General features: G+C 43.0%; 1 protein-coding gene across 4 annotated transcripts in view; it reads left to right on the forward strand.

The window, feature by feature from the left end:
• FUBP1 (far upstream element binding protein 1) overlaps positions 1 to 20289 on the forward strand; it is a 134343-nt gene that overhangs the window by 57417 nt on the left and 56637 nt on the right. For 3 of the 4 annotated variants that reach the window (XM_029617458.1, XM_029617456.1, XM_029617457.1), the window contains 5 exons: positions 3487 to 3656; positions 11812 to 11969; positions 12063 to 12169; positions 18158 to 18286; positions 18850 to 18924. In XM_029617458.1, the coding sequence (XP_029473318.1) occupies positions 3487 to 3656; positions 11812 to 11969; positions 12063 to 12169; positions 18158 to 18286; positions 18850 to 18924 (639 nt within the window). The remainder of the gene's footprint in view (positions 1 to 3486; positions 3657 to 11811; positions 11970 to 12062; positions 12170 to 18157; positions 18287 to 18849; positions 18925 to 20289) is intronic. The other variant, XM_029617459.1, reaches the window with a different exon arrangement.

Below are 20289 nucleotides of genomic sequence, written 5' to 3' on the forward strand. Positions count from 1 at the left end.
GTAAATGCCCCTCTATAGATTGTAAAAATTCTGGGCTAGCAAGAAGCTTTCAATGAGACACCAAAAATGCTGACTGCAATCCCAAACCCTGGAGAACGACATCTAGCCAAATGGGTGCGTGATCCGACCATGTGTTACTTCCAGTATCTGCTCTCAGAAGAAAATAGTCAATATGAGAATAAGTTTTTATGAGGAGCAGTGAAAAAGATATAGGCCTGAGAAGATGGGAATCTGTCTCCAAAGATCCACTAAGCCCCAATGGGTCATCACGTTCAAGAGAGACTTTCGCACCCTAGAGGAAACGGGTGCCGCTGAGGACAAGTTGTCCACTTGTGGGTTTGGGGTAAAATTAAAATCCCCACCCATAAGTTGATGCTCTTCAGGGTGCATCTCCACCAACTCAGCTATCGTTAACAAAAAAGACTGTTGCTCCATGCAAGGGAAATGCAGATTTACAAAAGTGTATATCTGGTTACCCAACCAAATTTTTTAGGAGCAGGTATCTCCCCTGAGGGGCAGCAATTAAGATAGTCACTCCACAACATTGTGCCCCAACAGCGTTAGAGGCCAGAAATTGATGGGGGTAGTCTTTGTGGACAGGTAGCAAACATGTTTTTTCCTAAGATGTGTTTCTTGGAGTAGGGCAATCGAAACCTTGTTTGTTGCTAGTTCTTGGAAGAATAATTGGCGTTTCCTAAAAGTATTTAAACCTTTAACAATAAGAGAAAATATTCGAATAGACATACAGAAAAATAATGTCTAGCATTATTCTCGAATATCTTGGATACTTAAATATAAACAAAATATTGAGCCCCTCTGGCAGTACAATAACGTATTAACCCCCCCCCCCCCAAAAAAAAATCCCATCCCATAATAAACCCGCCAACCTCCAAGGCAGTGTATCCTCCCCATTGGGACAAGTGAGAACGATCGAGAAGGGAAAAGCGAGGGTACCCCACCCCTGCCCACCCACATGAGAAAATCAGAGGGAAAAAGTAAAACTGCAATTATTCTCTCAAATACCACACGATAAAGCAAAATATCCATTACTAAGATTTTTGCACTGACTCAGCATGCTGCATGTGCAAACGACATGAGTGTCCCATTAACGTAAGGACTATAAAGGTCCAAAATAAAGTAATATTGTCATCAATTTGTCTTCATTCTTCACCCTTGTTCAGATGGAGTGGTGAGGGAATTCCCTGATTGTCTTCGGCCTCCCTTGGCTGCTCTCTGCCAGCAAGGACGGGAGTCAAGTTTAGGTGCTGCAATAGGCATATCCATTTGTTTAAAGGTGACTGCCACCTCCAAAAAAGTATTTACTCTGAATGTGGTTCCCTTGATTGCAAAGTGTAACCCGAAGGGAAAAACCCATAGGTAGCGGATCTGTTCTGCTCACAAGGCTTGAGTAACACTGCAAAGTTCAAAGCGCTTGCGAAGTGTAATGGCGGCTAGATCTTGGAAAACAATGATGTTTTGTCCTTGCCAGTGCCAGACTTGCTGTTTCTGTGCTGCTTCATAATTCAGGGATTTTTGGTGGTAGCTGTGCAGGCAAAGCACTATATCTGTCTCTGTTGTCTGGCCTTGGGCCTAGTGCTCTGTGCACTCGCTTAATTTCTATTGAGGTACTTAACATGCCCTGGTGGTGCAGAGCCATAAGCCTGCCGAGAGAGGAAAAAATGGGCAGATTTTAGTGGCTACTGCTTTCACATCCTTGTAGTCTTCAGTTTCAGGCAAACCTCTGATCCTTAAGTTACACCATCTCGAACGGTTTTCAAGATCTTCTACTTTTTCAGTTAGAAGCTGGATTTCTTTCTGTAGGGTTTGATGCTGGGACACTAGCTCAGAAATTGTCAGTACGCCCCTCGACCAGGATGTCTATTTCGTCAATTCAAGACCTCAATGTCGCGAGGTCCTCCCGAATCTCTGCTATGGAGTTCAGAAACTCTCTTGTTTTAAATCATTGCGGAGGTTCAAAAAACATGGGCGCAATTCATCCCGAGATGGAAAATCAGAGGTGCCAGGGCTTACCGCAATTAGCTGGTTGTCTTGTTCAGACACAGTATCACCCGTGCTGGCCGAGGCCGGCTTGCTGCCCTCCGCCAGGAAATCAGCTGCTTGTTTACTGAATGAAAATTGCTTAAGATCCAAAGTTTTGTGTTTGGAAGCCATCCTAGAGGTTCAAGTAACTAGTCAATGCTAGGGAACAATGAAGTCCTTAAAATTGCAACTTTTACAACTAATTAGGTGGTCGAAGGTGAGGAGCTTCTGATTCACACGTCCACCCTGATTGGCCTCAGCACAGCGCCCCCACAGCTATTCGTTTTTGATTATATTTTTAATCAAGTTTTTTTTCACTAGTACGGCCACAGTGGCTTTTGAAGAGAATATTGGAGGGTGTAGGTTACTGCAGGGGTGTATGTAGGGTGATGTCAGCTTTGATATCTGACTGTTTCCATTTGCTGGCAGGGGACATAACCCATTGGGCCTGAGTCCATCTGTCAGAAAATGAAATTATCAGGTGAGAATTTCTCCATTACTCTCCATAGTTGCAGTTTTTCCACAGCCGCGTGGTGCTCCACATTCACCCCAAGTTTCTAACAAAAGTAGTTTGCTTTTCATCTGAAATAAGCCATTGTTTTGCTAACTTTCTTTCCAAGACTTCATGTACATAAAGGGGAAACATCCTTCCTTTCTCCAGATAACAAGGTCTTGACATGTTACCTAAAGAGAACTCAACCACATTGTCAGGCTTCTCAACTTTTCATCTCATACGATCCTAATGGACTTGGAATAGCCGTTGACAAGTACGCATTTTCCAACTGACTTGCATACTGTATCACACATTGCTATGTTCTCGCTGGCCTCCAGATCCCAGACTGTCCAAGCTGCATCTTGGTGTTCATTTCACACTTTCACGCCCCATTACTGTCTAGAAAATATCTCCAGGAATGACAGTAACTTATTTTGTGAGGCCTGTTGTACACCCATTAGTCTACTCTCCGTGGGAATGAAGAGGGAGGGAAGGTTCATGTTACTTTTACAGAGTACTCAGCCATGCAACCCTCAGCTTGGTTATGGCTAATTCAGCCCTGCTTGTCAATAGAGAAAAGTATGCTTACCTTAACCAGGGTTCTCTGTAGGCAGCAGGATGAATTAGCTATGCTTTATGCCCACCTGCCTCCTGGAAAGTCGACTGCCTAGCTTAAAGCTAAACTCTAATCAATTTAGGGGCTCTCAAGGCAGTGTGTTTGTGGTAATTGCCACGATTGCTCAATAGGAAAACTCTGAGCTCAGCGAGATGGGTCCATTTGTTGTGGTCTGACATCATCCATGTGTCATGGCTAGTTCAGTCTGCTGTCTACAGAGAACCTCATTTATGGTAAGCTAACATACTTTCTTGAGTTGTAGCTTTCAGTTTAGCTTCTGTTTCCTGCTGACTTTCGTGTGTGCGTGTTTTTTTTTTTTGTTTGTTTGTTTTTTAAGGTGGTGAGACAATAAAAAACATAAGTCAGCAGTCTGGTGCTAGAATAGAACTTCAAAGAAATCCTCCGCCGAATGCAGATCCCAACATGAAACTGTTTACCATTCGTGGAACGCCACAACAGATCGATTATGCCAGGCAGCTTATTGAAGAGAAGATCGGCTTAAGTACGGTATGCTATTCCATTTTTAAAATAACTATTTTTGTTCTTCCTATTTTTTAATTCACCATAAAATCAATTAATCCCTAACTCCTCTTCAACCAGTTGGACCAGTCCAGATAAACGGGTTATGCCCCCCCCCCCCCCCGACCAGTAGATATAGGCAAAGACCAACAGATTTGCTGATGTCACTCCTTATATGCATCCGTGCTGTGAGCTAAGACCTAGTTTGAACCAAGAGGCCAGTTTGAACCAGACCTCTAGGTTTGCCTAGCTCAGCCTTGTGACCTGTTTGGGCTGCCTTATTTGTTTGCTTGTTGTAGTCCTGTCCTGTCTAGCCTTTGTGTCGGGTCCAGGCCTTGCCCTCCGTTCAAGCCCTTGTTGCATTGTCTTCAATACCCAGCCCTGTCTCCAGTCCCAGGCTTCGCCCTTGGTTCCAGCCTTGCTCGCCTTGCCTCCAGTCCAAGCCTAGCCCATGCCTCCAACCCTGCCTATATCCAGCTCCTGCTTGCCATCAGTACCAGCTGTGTCTCCAGCTCAAGTCTTGCCTTTGGTTCCAGCTAAGTCCTGCAAGGCAGGACTGAAAGGCCAAGGAGACCACTGAGCAAAGCAGGAAGCCCTGGAAGGCAACAGGGCAAAGAGTAACAAGACAAAGAAGGGCCAATGCACATAGTCAGTGACTCAATGAAGAGGCAAGGAGTGCATGGAGAGGCTGGGCTAAATAGGTCTAGAACTGCCACATTGTGTGATCAGCAAGGAGGTGGCTATTATGAGCGAGGCTCATTGATGACCTCTTCTAGCTTGGGGACTGCAGAGCAGTCAGGATTCTGAGAGAGGATTTTCTGTTGCTCAAATCTTGTGTGCGTTTTTCTTCTTTGGACTGGGATTCCTGTAAAGTTTAAAGGGATTTTGCTCATGGTGCAACTGAGACTGCTGCTTGTTTTAAACTGTTGGTGCTTATTCCAAGGGACCAAGCATGACTGAGTCATTGCTTTCTAATTTCTAAGAAGAAAAGGTCATCCCCTGGTTGTACCCAAATCAGTCCAGACTCCTGGGTTTTGCCTCCCCTCTAGCAGATGGAAACAAAGTTTTACTGACACTGTCACTTAACATGAGGTGCCACCTGCAGTCCCTAAGTATTTCTCTATCTCAGAAGATGGAGGTGCAAAACCTGCAGTCTGATTAAAAAAAGGAAGAAAATTAAGCATGCCTCTCAGGGGGTTGTTAGGTCCCGGTGAGGCGGACAAGCAGGGGGTTGGGGACCCTTGTTGCTCGGTACATTGGCATCGGTCAGGGTAGTTAGCTGGAAGTTCCAGGTTTTCACATCCTGAAGGAGGATCAGAGCCTGCTGCCCTTTTTCATTGATGCTTTATTTGGTTAAAGTTTTGTTTAAAGAAAAGAATTAAATTTCAGGAGTCTGAAGGGCAGAAGGGACAGTCATGTTACGGCAGGTCTCTCTCTCTCCCCCCCCCCCCCCCCCTCCACTGGCATCGGGCAGCTTGGCGTTTATCTCCTTTTCCTCTGGGGTGCTTGTTCATGCTTTCGTGGCTTGGAGCCACGTTGCTACGCCGCACAGGTTGTATTGTAAGCTTTGTGAGGCGCGCACGTCTCTCCCATGATGACTGCTCACGGTTCTCTCCAGAAGAGAGTACATATCGGGGAGGGACAAGATTGTTTCGGCCGGGTGTTGCGAGCCTGGGAAGCTCTCTTCAGTGATGCAGCCAGTGGACGACCTGTTCCCGCTGAGCACAGGAATGACAGCCATTTTGTCCATCTTCTTGGCTGCCTCGCGGCCTGGTGAAGGGGATTTCCCTCCTCTGTTGACCCCTGCAGCTAGGGCCTCTGGGGGAGTTTGGGAAGCTGAGGAAAGTCATGCTGCCGGAGATTCAGGGCATTCGGATCCTCCTTCTGACTTCTCCGATTTTGTACTTTTGTTGCATAAGCTTATGCACAGCCAAAGCTGTGCAGGGATTCACTGTGCATTCTAGGCTGGCAAAGAAGGCCGGGACCTCTTGGGCTGCCGGGGCTATGAGGGTCTGGCCGGTCCCAGGGGCCTTGGCACCATCTACAGCCGCGAACGGCTCCTCCGAGGTTTCGGATGTAGTGCGTCCACAGGCACTGGCCCCGTCTGGGTCCGAGCTGGTGTTAACGGACCAGGATCCAGATCAGGCGCTGTCCAAAGGTTCTGTGGTGGAAGGGGATGATCCCAAAGTGATGCGGCTGATCCATAGGGAGGAGCTGGACACCTTGATTTCTGCGATTCTGGAAGAACTGAGCATAAAAGTTCTACTAAAGGAGTCTGGTATGGAAGATGTGGACCAAGTTATGACTGGTATTCAGATGCTCAACAAGATGTTTTCCTTTTCATCAGCTCGTTGGTGTTTAGGGAATTGGATATTCCCGACACAGGCCTGAAGATCAGCAGGGCCTTGGACAAGCTATATACTTTGCTAGAGGATACATTGGAGCTTCTGATAGTTCCTAAAGTCGATGCTTCCATTTCAGCGGTTACCAAGAAGACGGCTATTCATTCCAGTGGCTGGTTCCATGACTCTGAAGGACCTTCAGGATAGGAAGTTGGAAGCGCACCTCAAGAAAATTTTCGAGGTGTCTGCATTTGGTATTCGAGCGGCTGTGTGCAGCAGCTTCACGTTGAGGGTGGGCTTGCGCTGGGTTCAGCGGTTACAAGCTGACAAGTCCTTGTCTGATTCTGAAACGCAGCAGGTGGAGCGGCTGGAAGCCGTGATAGCCTATGGTGTTGTATGATCTCATCAGGACCTCCTCTAGGACACTAACTTCTGTGGTTTTGGCATGCAGGCTTCTCTGGTTGAGGTACTGGTCAGCCAATATCTCATCCAAGGCTCAGCTTAGGATCCTTACCTTTCAAAGGGAAATTGTTCTTCGGTCGGGACTTGGAGAAGATGATTAAGCTTCTTGGGGGAGAACAAGGTTCACAAATTGCCTGAAGATGAGCCGAAGGGGAAAAGCTCCTTTCTGGCCCGTTGTCATTGGAGAGGAAATAGGTGTTTTTGACCTACCAGGGCTTCGAGAAATTCCCAATGACAGCCCTCTGGGAGGTGATTCCAAATCTGCCCAGTGATGCCAGGCTTGTTTACTCTGAGCCAGCCGTAGCGGGCTGGTTGACCCTGTTCTAAGAGGAATGGACCAAGGTTACATCAGACCAGGGGTCTTAAGTGTGATAAAACAAGGTTACGCTTTAGAATTTGCTCAACCGCTAAGAGACTTGTTCCTGGGCTCCCGTGCACTTATTAACAAAGAAAAGAAGCTTGCAATCCAGGAAACCGTTTGTTGCCTTTGCAGGCTGGGAGCCATTGTTCCTGTCCCCATGGAAGAGCAAGGGACAGGCCACTATTCCATTTATTTCATAGTTCCCAAGAAAGGGGGCACCTTCCGTCCAATTCTCGAGTTAAAAAGGTTCCTCATTTACAAATGGAGACTCTGCGCTTGATGATTGCCTTGGTGTACAAGAGGGAGTACTGGTTGTCGCTGGATTCGACCAAAGTATATTTACACATAGGCATACATAGGCATTAGGCCAGACCATCAAAGATACTATGTTCTGGGAGAACATTTTCAGTTTTGCGCTCTGCCCTTTGGTCTGGCTGCTGTTCTCCGGAAGGTCGGGGTCCTGGTTTACCCCTATCTGGACAACTGGTTGATTCGGGTGAAGTCAGAATCCCTTTGCCGGGAGGCAGTGGACTTGGTTCTCCAGCGTTTGCAGTCATTAGGATAGATAGTCAATCTGTCCAAGAGCCATCTTTTCCCTTCTCAGATTTTGGAATTCCTGGGGGTGCATTTCAACACCCAAGCAGGGAAGGCTTTTCTCACAAAGGAGCGGATTTCCCAATTACAATCGCAGGTTCGTGGTTGCTGAGGAAACAGGTGCCCAAGGTCAGAGATTATTTACAAGTTCTCGATTCTATGGCTTCCACATTGGAGCTTGTTCCTTGAGCCTCTGCTCATATGAGACTGCTACAGTTGGCTTTACTATCTCAATGGGACCTGCTATCAGAACAGTTTCATATTCCTCTCCAGCTTACGGAGATGGCTAGGGCCAGCGTCTCGTGGTAGCTACTTCCAGAGAAGTTGAGGCGAGGAGTGGACCTCGAAATCCCGGACTGGACAATTGTCACCACATATGCCAGTCTTTCTGGTTGGGGGGGGCCATGTGTCAGAACCAGTCCGTTCAGGGCCAGTGGTCAACGGAGGAGGCAGTATGGTCCATCAGTTGCTTAGAGACGAGAGCAGTACGCTTGGAACTACAAGCATTTCTTCCCCTGGTGAGGGCAAAACCAGTGAGTGTTGTCCGACAATGTGACAATGGTATACATAAATCGACAGGGTGGCACCAAGAGTTGAGCGATGGCCTGGGGTCTGATTAGCTGAGCAGAGCATCATCTATCGTTGTTAGCGGCACGGACAATGTGCAAGCGGATTTTCTGAGCTGGACCTCGGAGAGTGGGAGCTGTCAGAGGAATCAATGTCCATAAACTGGCGCAGGTGGGGCTCACCGTGCATGGTTCTAATGGCAACTTATCGCAGTGCCAAGACCTCTCGGTTCTTCAGCCGAAGAAGAGAGCGAGGAGTGGATAACCCTGGTGCTTCCTTGACCATTGGATGTCTTATTCTATGTTTTTCTGCCTTGGCCGCTGGTGGGCAAGATCTTGCAATGCATAGAGGCATCTGGGCAATGTGATCCTCGTGGTGCCTGAGTGGCTGAGATGTCTGTGGTCGCAGACCTAGCAGTAGGTGCTCCATTGAGATTAGTTCATCTACCAAATCTCCTGCTTCAGAGCCCATATTTTTTCATCAGGCGGATTGCTTTTTTCTAGTGGCTGCCTTTTGAGAGGCTGCGTTTGAGAGAAAAAAGGGTTGCTCGGAGGGAGTCATAGTTACACTTACCTTCTAAAAAGACTTCTACCGCCTTAACATATGTGAGGGTCTGGAGAGCTTTGAGTCCTGGTGCAAGGAGTAGATCCTATACAAGCCTCAGTGGTTCAGATTCTTGCCTTTCTGCAAAACGGTTTGGCAAAGGGGTTTCCTTAACGGTTCCTTACTTTTTGCCGAAGGTAGTATTGGCGTTCTATTTAAATCAATCCGTGTAGCTCCCATCCATTCCAATGCTGGATTCTTCAGCGCCTCAGTAAAGAGTTGTTTTTTTGGGCGTGAAGTGTGCATTGCTTCACTACCTGAAAGTCAAGAATGGCTTCTGTTTTTCAGATCATCTTTGTGCTTTGGAGTGATGCAAAAAAGGGGCAAAGCATCTAAAGCTACAATTGCAAGAAGGCTAAAGGAGGCGATTTGCTCTGCATATATTTGTCAGGGTCGCCCAGACCCGGAGGAACTAAGGGCGCATTCTACTCATTCCCAGGTGACCACCTGGGCCGAGAGTCAGCAAGTTTTTCCGCAGGAGATCTGTAAGGCTGCTACTTGGAAATCATTGCACGCTTTTGCCAGGCATTACCGGTTGGATGTCCAGGCCCCTGGGGCCTTGAGTTTTGGTGAGTGTACTTCGAGCAGACTCATCGCAGTCGCACACCATTTAGGGAAGGTTTGGTACATCCCAGGAGTCTGGACTGATCTGGGTATGTACAGGGAAAGGAAAATTGGTTCTTGCCTGCTAATTTTCATTCCTGTAGTACCACAGATCAGTCCAGAGTCCTGCCCATTGGAGGAAAGGAAGATTTGGAGAGTCCACTCGATTTGCTTTCTTTGTAGTTTTGTTAGTCCTACACAGGGATTGATGTGAGCTAGGTTAACTGTTTTCCACTTCCCACGGATTGTTCAGGGAAGGTTCATAAATTTTTGGATTTTTGTTTTATTTGGCTTAGTACAGATAAATACTGAGGGACTGCAGATGGCACCTCGTTTTAAGTGGCAGTGTTAGTAAAACTTTCTTTGTCTCCGTCTGCTGGAAGGGAGGCAAAACCCAGGAGTCTGGGTAAGAACCAGTTTTCCTTTTCGTCCCATTCTAGATCTGAAGTAGAGTCAACAGATTCTGGAAAGTTTATTTCATGATGGAAACTTTAATTTTGATGCTTTTGGTGAGAGGGAGAATTCCTAACCTCCTTGGATCTAATTGAGGCTTATTTTCACATTTCATTAAGGAAGTATCAGTGCTTCTTTCATTTTGCGATTCTGGAGAGGTATTTTAACTTTGTTCTTGCTGTTTAGGTTACCCACAGCCCCAAATACCTTTCAAAGGTGTTGATGGTTGTTACAGTTGCAGTGGGCCAGGAATGGCCCACTGCAACTGTAACAACTGCTTCAGACTTTGATTATGTGGGGTTTGGTTTGATATGAAGATAGGCCGTGTTCGGTTCACAAGATATAGAATTCAGAAGCTGGGTTATCAGATCCTTGCGTTGCTAGGAGTCTGGATCTTAGTCTGGTCATTGACTTTGTGGTTCAGTGATAACAGCATTGAATCTGGACCTCTAGTCAAGGGCATACATGAGACCCCTTCAGGAAACTTCGTTCTAAAAATGCGATCCCTAGTCACATACGCCTATTAAAATAAGTTTGCACTAGTAGTTAATATGCAGGAACTTGGAGTTGCAGTGAACTTATTCCTAGCTGGGGTGACAGTGGTTCAGTCTAACAGGCGGGGGCAGGTTGGCCCCTTGATAGACCATTCCACGTCCTCAGGATTCCACTATCACTTGGAAACCAGAGCAGTTTAATTGTCTTCTGGAATTTGTGCCTCTGAATGGGTCAGGCAGTCAGGCTATTGTCCAGCATTGCCTTACAGGGGGGACTAAGAGTCCTGTGGTGGCATTGGATGTAGATTTATTTCTTATTGAGCCAGGAAAGAATATGATGGTTTGAACAACGTTCAAGCAGAGTCTTGGTTGCAATGTGGACAACTCAAGGAAATGGGCTCTCATATGTAGCTTTTGATCAAGTTGTCTGGGGGGAGTTCTGCTGATAGTTCTTAATGGTGGTAATCAAGAATTCAGATTACAAAATTCTGCAACCAGAAGAAACAGTCTTTCATCTGGAGTCCACACTCTTACAGAGCTAGCCATCAGAAGCAGCCCGGTATGCTTTTTCCTTTTGGCTCATAGTAGGAAGAATGCTTTGGAGGATATCGAAACATCCAGATCTGGTAATTCTATAGCTCCAGATTAGCTGTGCCATCTTTTGATAGGCAGATCTTGCAGTTGGTGCGTGGAAGTCTCTTGAAGTTTTCATCACACGGGTAATTGCTTTCCAGTCCGGTTTGGCACAAGGATCTGGATGGATTTTATTTTTGAACTTGTTCTTTGAAAGCGCATGATTAGTAAAGAAGGGCTATTCTCAAGTCGTGATGGTGGCTCCTTAAAGGCTAGAAAGCTTTGTACTTTGTTAGCTTAAGTGCAGATTGGAGTTTTTGGAGGGTTGGGTGTGCTGGAGAGCAGTGTACTCCTGATAAAGATTTCAGAGCCAGTGAATCTTACTTTGACAGATATTTTGCCAAGGGTTTGGACCTTAGTTCCTTAAAGTGCAGTTTGCATCTCGCATTCTACGGGGGGAGGGTATATAGTGGGCAGACAATTGTCTTCTCTTCCAGATGTTCTCTCACCCTGGCTTGATGAACTCTATAACGGTACCATCAAGCTAGGGTGAGATAAGATAGTACAAAATTTCATCTTTGTGAGACTCTCTCCTCACTCCAAATGACGTCAAATCTTCACCAAGGTGTGCTGTGCTGTTTGTACATCTCACTCTACATGCGAAACTGGCCCCTAAATCACCACCAACACCTCACCTCGACCCTCCTATAGAGATATAAATAGGTGCACACAGTGAAGCCCTCCCCAGAGACTCGCACTCCCCCCCCAAAGCCCAGAAATGACCAAAATGCAATTCAAAAACTTTATCGCATATTGCGTTATGCCCATTTCGGGATATTTCACAGCCTGATTCTGGGAAAAAAGATGTAGTTATTTCTGGCATTAAAACCGTGAAATAGCATGCGTGTTTGCCCCTCATTTCACTTAATCCCACCCAAACTCCTCCCTGATCCTGCCCCTCCAAAAAATTTGCATTTGCGCCATGCTTTATTGTTCATAATGCTTTTTGATGAATGACCCTATTAGTGTCTTAAATCTAAGATGTTTACTTGAATGGTCTTTTTGTAAGAAGTTTTTTTCTTTTTTTGCAGGGTCCAGTAAATCCCCTAGGTCCACCTGTTCCTCATGGGCCACATGGCGTTCCTGGCCCGCATGGCCCACCCGGCCCACCTGGCCCTGGCAATCCCATGGGACCTTATAACCCCCCTCCTTATAATCCAGGGCCCCCTGGTCCTGGACCTGCACCTCAGTAAGTGATTACATTCAGCATTAACGTTTCAGGCTGGTATACTTGTATTTTTGTCTTGACTAATTTTATCCCATATGCATATTTTTCTAACAGTGGCCCTCCAGCTCCATATGCACCTCAAGGGTGGGGAAATACATATCCACACTGGCAGCAGCAACAGCAGCAGCAGCAGCAGCAGCAGCAGCAACAACCAGATCCCGGTAAGTTGAGGCATGAAAGTACTTGCTCAGGCGTGCATGCTGTGCAGTGCATGTGTGCATATGCTGTAATGCATTTATTTTGCAGTTTGTTTTTAAAAATCATATTTTCATATTTTTCGAAATGTATAATTTAAGAAATCTTTATACTATCATTTTTAATTCTAAGAGTAAATGCTAGAAACTAATAACTCCCTCTACTAACCCAATGTAAAACTCCATAAATGCAGTCAATGTACATTGGTAAACTTTCAAAATTCCCACTTTAATTCTTTGAAATCTCATGAAATGCATTTTAATGAAGAGCAAGTCTTTATTCATTGACATTTTGGTGCCACCACTGTTTATAAAATTCCAATTTAAAAGTGTAGGGTATATTAGGGGGTTTTTTTTTTATATTTTCTTTACCCTGCAGTTCTACAGTATGTGTACAACTGAGTTTCCATGGAGTAATTGCGTCTTAATCTGCCCTCCCAATGAGATTTATATTATCTTACAGAGCTTATCTAAACTAATCTCTGGCTAGTTCAATGCAGCAGCAGATCTCTTCTGAAAGCCTGTTTCTCCAGTTCCTACCTTAATTTATAAACAGGATGAATGACTGTATATGGCATGCTTTAATGGTACTAAATTATTTTTATCTCAGGTTTGACGCTACATGACAGATGTGGTCAACTCCTGTCCTCAGAGCCACAGTCAGGCCAGGGTTTCAGGATATCCACAATGAACATGCACGAGACAGATTTACATACAATGGAGACAGTGCATACAAATCTTCACATGCATATTGATTGTGAATATCCTGAAAGCCTGGCCTGTTTGTGACACTTGAGGACTGGAGTTGGCCACCCCTGCTAAAAGTGGTTCTAGTAATAGCGATGGAAAGTATTTGAAATTAGGTTAGAATATTAAACAAATTATAGATGCCCACCTTTTAAATCTTCTGTTAAATTGGATATATCTACGTTTTTTAATGGACTCTTACTAGGAACCTTTGTTAGGCACAGACCTCTTTGGATAAAGCCCCTTGAGCACATGAACTGACTGTTAAGGCAGTTGAAGAAAGAACTGGGCTTTTTTTTTTTTTTTTTTTAATTGAAAATGTGTTCCTTGCCTCATGTTTTTCTTTTGGGGCAGCGTTACATAGCTAAAGTCTGTATACTGAGCTCTCTACTAGGAATGCTATACGTCAATACATGGATACTATTTTTATCAAAAGTGCTTTACTGTAAAATTTAACAATTCCATCTATTATTGAACTGAAAAATTGACACGTTGGCCTGATTCTTAATTTTTCTATGATAGTGTCTAAATATTAAACTATCCCGAATAGGCTTATTTAAGGCTTCATCATTTTATTTATTTATTTATTTGGAACTTTTATATACCGACCTTCATGTACCAAAGTGACATATCAGATCGGTTTACATTGAAACGAGAATCACATAAAAGTATGCATTACATCAAACAAGGGAAACAAAACTGGGAATTAACAAAGGGGTTAAATACCAATTAACAATGGAGTTAACCATGGAGATTATATGGGGTTAGCCATGGAGTTCACAATGGGTGTAAAAATATCAAGCTCTTCAGCGAGCAAGCAACTAATAGGTACACAGAAACCAGGAAGTACTTAACGGGGAGGCTAACCAACTATTGGAAGCAAGAAGATGAAAGAGAACTGGGGCGAAACAAAAGTGGATGCGGTAAATTACTGGAAGGATGGGAGAGAGTGGGTAAACAAGTCCACGGGAGAATAAAAGGAATATTAACGATAATATAACGACGGATGGAATGATAAACAGTGATGCAATAGCTGCCAGCAAGAAGTGTCTTAATCCTAACACATCACTCTAGAATAGATAAAAATGCTAGTCCGGTTGTGAAAGAGGAAGAGATGGTTCATAACAGATTAGGGAAACGCTTGAATGAACAGCCATGTTTTGAGTCTTTTTTTTGAAGGTTGACTAACAATTTTCTTGACGTAGATCCGGGGGGAAAGCATTCCATTGCAATGGTCTAGCTGTGGAAAGAGCTCGTTTTCTCAAGGAGGATTTGGCAGAGGGGGTGTAGAGTGTCTTTGTAGGCCGCTCTTAACAGGTCTGGAAGGTTTGTGGAAGCGGAGAGGGATATTTAGATCTAGCGGGGTGATGTTGTGCATGGCTTTGTGTATTGTCGTTAGGACTTTGTACTGAATTCTGAATTTGATAGGGAGCCAATGAAGATTCCGCAGAATGGGTGTGATGTGCTCTCTTTTGTTGGTCTTTGCCAGAATCCTAGCCATAGCGTTCTGTAACATCTGTAAAGGTTTGATGGTGTTTGCTGGGAGACCGAGAAGCAATGCATTGCAGTAATCTAATTTTGAAAAGATGATGGATTGGAGAACTGTGTGGAAATCTTGGAAGTACAGGAGGGGTCTCAGCCTTTTTAGGACTTGTAACTTAAAAAAGCAATCCTTGGCGGTGGTGTTAACAAATTTTTTTAGGTTAAGCTGGTTGTCCATGATGACTCCTAGATTTCTCACCTGGGCTGTGAAGCTTGGTTGGACGGAGAGGTGTTTGTTGGATACTGCGCTGTTGTCATCCTGGGAGATGATGAGGAGTTCTGTCTTGTTGGCGTTGAGGACTAAGTTGAGGCTTGAGAGAAGGTGGTTTATTGATTGAAGACAGTTATTCCAAAAGCAGAGGGTTTTGGGGAGTGACTCCTTGATCGGGATGAGAATTTGTACGTCGTCGGCATATATGTAGTGAGTTAGATTTAAATTTGCTAGAAGCTGACAGTGGGAGAAAGTAGATGTTGAAGAGAGTTGGGGATAGAGAAGAACCTTGAGGGACTCCTAGGGTGGAGTTAACAGGGTGGGATTCTTTGTTATTGATTCTAACCTTGTAGAACCTGTTGTGAAGGAATGACTTGAACCAGCAGAGTGCGGTACCTTTGCCTATATCCGATAGACGATCCAGGAGAATTGAGTGATTCACTGTATCGAAGACGGCTGAAAGGTCAAGGAGGGCGAGAAGACAGGGTTGTTTGTTTTCCAGATTCAGGAGTAAGGTGTCTGAGAGTGAAATCATAACTGAACTCCTGATATTTAATTGCAGAAAGATTTAATTGGGCTTTCTGATTTGCATTGTTTGCTTTTTGTTCTGTACTGAATGGCATTTGATATTTATTTAGTGAGTTAGATGTATTACAGCATTGGTGAGAGTTCAACTTGTAACTCTATTGTGCAACACCAATTGATTTTGGGATTTTAGATTTTATCTGTAGCCTGGTTGCTCAGAATCCTCTGATTATTTTGTCATATTAACCAATAAATAAGCTGGTCATATTTCTCTTTTTCACTTGGCATTTTTGTGGCTAGGGTAAAACATATTGATGAATGAAAATTGCATAAAATACATTCCATCTGTGTGTGTATATGAAGTACTTAGTATAGCAGTGCACCAGAATTCTAGCTTTTTTTTTCTGCCCACTTTTACTGCAGTTGATGAAATGCAAATGTATGAGTTTTCAGGGGCAGGGAAAGTGGTCTTTTCTCTACTTTTTGGGGTGTGTTAGTGGAATACTTAGATATTAGCTATTTTAAGGTGCATTAACTGAAACTTGGTTGACTGGTTTTTGTTAATGGTGCAGAAATTACTTGCTGGAGGTGACAAAAATTAGTAGTGTCTTAGGCTTTTGATTTCCTCCATTATCTGACTATAAATAGCTAGCCTTTATTTAAAAGAACTACCATATCACCACATATTTCTCAAACCAGGATTTTTATATAATTGTTTATAACTTTATACTGTTCCTCTTTTGGATTGGTGGTTTTCAGAAAAAGATAAGCACAACTTCTCAGCATGTTCAGCAGGTACCTTTCAAATTCAAAAAGTTGTAAGTCATTAGAGATGTGCATTTGTCCTGTTTCAGGAGCGCCCCGAAACGAACAATAATTTGCCAAAATTCGTACTAACATGAAATTAGCGAAATAAGAAAAAAACCTCCAAAATATGGAAAAAACGAAGTTAACCACCGGAAAAACGAAGTACACCCCAATATGATAGAGATGTGTGTATCGTTTTTGTCATACCTATCAGTGACCTTTGATTATTCTCTTCAGAATTTTATTTCACTCTATTATACAGTCTTGAACATGAATGTTAAACTTTTACCCCACTTATTCAAATGAACCATCTCTTGCTTCAAAGCTTTTGCTACATTAAAATGAAAGCCCGGATATTCAACACACCTACCCCTCTTTCACACTAATTTGCAACATCATATTCTCACTCTCGCATATGCCACCTATATTTAATAGCAATCCAGCTTAGTCATATATATTTTTAAAGCACCACCATATAAATCTTCACTATCAAAAGGCACTATAAGAACAAAATCATGTATTGGCTGTGCAATGTTCACCTCACAAAAGTTTCTCTAATTATGGGGTTCTTGTCATAATCGATTGTACACCCCACATTCTTATCAGCCGCAAAGTGTTTTTCAAACATGCCATGGACATCATTACAAATTAAGTGAGTCTGTTGAAGTTTTTCCTGCCTCATAAATCAACAGAGCATTTAGATTATAGATTATACTATCTACAATATTTATATATGATTTTGATGGTGAAGATTTATATGATGGTCCTTTAAAAACATTATGACAAAGCTGGGTTTCTATATAATATAGGTGGTATATGCGAGTGAGCCGAGAGTATGATGATGCAGCATAGTGTGGAAGAGGTGTAGGTGTGTTGGATGTTTGGACTTGAATTTTAATGTAGCAAAAAGCTTTGAAGCAAGAGATGGTTCTTTTGAATAAGTGAGATAAAAGTTTTTAACATTCATGTTCAAGATTGTATAATGGAGTGATAAATGTTTGAAGAGAAGTCAAGGGTCATGGATTATATCATTGTTTATAACATTATACTGTTCTTTTGGGTTGGTGGTGTTTGGAATTTTTGGACAGGACAGTGTGGGTGGTCTTATAGTCTGTTTATTGTCTTATCTTTTTCTATGCAAAATTCTTATTCTTTGAATGAAGAGTTTGTCCTGCTGCAGCTGTCTCGATGGTCTTGAGTTTTCACATTTGTGCAGTAACTTAGTGTAAAGTTGTTGAAAATATTCTGATGCAAGTCTCAGAAAATGAGCTGACGATGTCTTTGAATACTCTAATTCTGTTAGGATGCAAGACCTTATAATGGAAAAATGACCTCTGTCCAGGTATCTGAGAAGTCCGTTTAAAATGCGAGGCTGGAAATATTGAAAACTTTGGCTGATGTTTTTGCAGCGTGGAGTTGCACAGAAAAAAATTAGGTTTTGAAAAGCCTATGGTGCTACTAAGATGTCAGACTGTATTGAAAACGAATACAAGTTTGTGCAGTCAGTGGATACCTTTACAGTGTAGAGTGATTTTAAGCAAGTCTGGAAATCCTGTGATGATTCTGTTATAGTGTAACTATCTGGGAATACATTTTCAGAAAACAAATTGAGGTTCCTTTACATTGCTGAAACAAAGCAATCTAAATGCAAGTTAGTATATGCTACTATTTAAAACGGGGAAATTAAACACCATGTTAAAAAATATATATATTTTATTCACAAAAGATAGATTTCAGAGTTGAGGCTGCTATAGCACTCCATCCAGTCCTGTCTTGTTTTCCTAGATGAGGTAATCCATAATTCTCAGATTCACTATTGGTGGTCCATGCATGCTTTCATCATTAGACATGACTAGGTTAAATTAGATGGCTGCAGTTTCCTAAGAATTACTGGTTTTGTGGATTTAGATCATATCCTTGTTTTATTAATTTGTTTTAATACTCAAATTCAAGTGATCTTTGCAGAAGAATTGTATTTAACTTTACATATTTATGGATTGTGTACCATTAAACTTGTAAAAAAAAAAAAAAAAAAAAAAAGTGTGCCAATCAAATGCTTTTCTATAGCAATGTTCTTCAAAAGCATACCTTACACTATAAGAGTGTGATGTTTAATTTCTTAGGTAAAGCAGGAACAGACCCTAATTCAGCAGCATGGGCAGCTTATTATGCTCACTATTATCAGCAGCAAGCTCAGCCGCCACCTGCAGCTCCATCTGGTGGACCAAGTACAACCCAAACTAATGGACAAGGTAGCAAAATCCTTTTATTAAAAGGAAAAAACTGGTTCCCATTACTGAGGAACAGGAAGGGGACATCTAGACTTTAACTCTTTGGTGTCAGGTGGATCTGGAGATCCTGCGTTTGCTGTGCTAATATGCTTTACATTAGCCCGGGTTCAGGAAGTCTTGACTCCTGGCACAAAATGTTAAACTGATAAAGCTAGATGTTTTCTTAACTTTCTAGTAGTTACAGGGATAACTCAAGGTGGCTTGTAAGCTGTTGGGTATGGTAATTCCCAACAAACTGTTTAAAAAAAAAAAAAAAAAGTTAGAAAGTAAATTACGATAAGTTGCACTGCATGTGTGAGTGGTACCAGATATCTGTGATTTTAAGAAATGTTGAAACCTTTACCATGTAAGCTGTTAATTTTAAATAGGTAGTAAGCTAACATAGCATGCAACATACTAAGTGGTGTGTTAGTGTAATTATTTTAAACATCCTGGTAAAGTGAGATGACTTTATTAAATAGTTTTTGTTACTAAAATCCCTGGATGTTAATGGGTGTACTAAAAATGCAGTCTTTGTTGTTTAGGAGAACCTCAAAATCCACCTCCAACTGGACAAGTTGATTACACAAAAGCTTGGGAAGAGTACTACAAGAAAATAGGTATGTCAGTTATATCCTGCAAAGGGCATTCAACCCTAGATATTTTGTGTTCACATGTGAATAGAATTTGATCTAAGAAACTACATAGTTCTATAAAAGTATTTGTAAATGGTCCAGAGAGGTTTCCATCTATACATACACAATTTGTATGAAACTAATCAGGTCTGATATCCGTATTTATAGTTATATTTTATCAAAATAAGTAGTTTCCTCTTTATACAGTCAGACTAGTCCAGTTGAATGGGTTATACATGCCAACCAGAAGATGGGAGATGACACAACGGATGAGGCTCGCTGATGTCACCCTTTATAAACCTCCATGCTGACACCAGCCTGCCAGTATTCTGTCTCCAGCACATGGTAGGCTAGCATCACATGATGTGGACTCAGGCCTGATAGGCTGCATAGGACCACTTCCCAGTGCTCCTGAGGTGAAAGACAAGGTTCTCCCTCCCTCCGATAAGCGACTGTTCCTAGCATTTAAAAAAAATAAAAAGTAAAAGGGGGGCTCCAGAGATTGAAAGCTTTTGCTCATTCCCTCTGAGCTGTTCAGGGCTAGTGAGGCTTCCAGGTTGCTTTGGTCTTGGTATCTTCTCCCCTTCTCCCCCGCCCCCACCATCTCTCTTTCCTCCTCCCTGTTTTGACTTTCCTTAGTGTAAGGGGAGCTGTTTCTTTAAGCTTTAGTCTGTCCGTTTTAATAAAGTTTAAAAAAAAAAAAACAAAACAGCAAAGAGTAGCTGCTCAGCAGCGTTTCACAACAGATTAGTTTCCTCTGCACTCAGGCAGGCCAGACCACACAAGTGGGTTATGCACCTCTACCAGCAAATGAAGACTGAGTAAAACTGACTCGCTGATGTCACAGACATATAGCCCTATCAGTATTCTCTGTCTCCAGCAGATGGTAAGAAAAAGAGAGGAAAGATTTCAGAGCACTGCTTGAGCTCTGGAGGTGACACCCTGTTTTGGCCCCTTCCTCAACTGAGCATTTTAAGTCTGGGAGCTGGACAGGCATAGACTTTTTTTTTTTTTTTAAAGTTTGTGGACTAGGGAGTGCTCGCCAGTGAAGTCTTATGCCCTCTCCCCCATTTCTGGTGACCTGATTATGCTTTCAGCCAGGGAGGGCTGAGCTCAGGTAAAAATAAAAGCAGGGAAGTTTTAGATCCCTCTCTTGTTTTCCGTACCAGGTCTTCTTTTGTCAGCATTGGTCGGCTCAAGTCGGTAGGTTGAGTGACTACTTTTTTTCCTGCACACAGTCTTTCCACCTGGTGTGTTCTGATCTGTGCATACGGCTTCGGCCTATATTTGTGTGCATATAACCATGGCCTACTTTTTTGGGCGTATAGTTACGCGCTGGATGCTTGTGTG

Source organism: Rhinatrema bivittatum, chromosome 10, assembly GCF_901001135.1.
Source record: "Rhinatrema bivittatum chromosome 10, aRhiBiv1.1, whole genome shotgun sequence".
Taxonomy (NCBI): Eukaryota; Metazoa; Chordata; class Amphibia; order Gymnophiona; family Rhinatrematidae; genus Rhinatrema; species Rhinatrema bivittatum.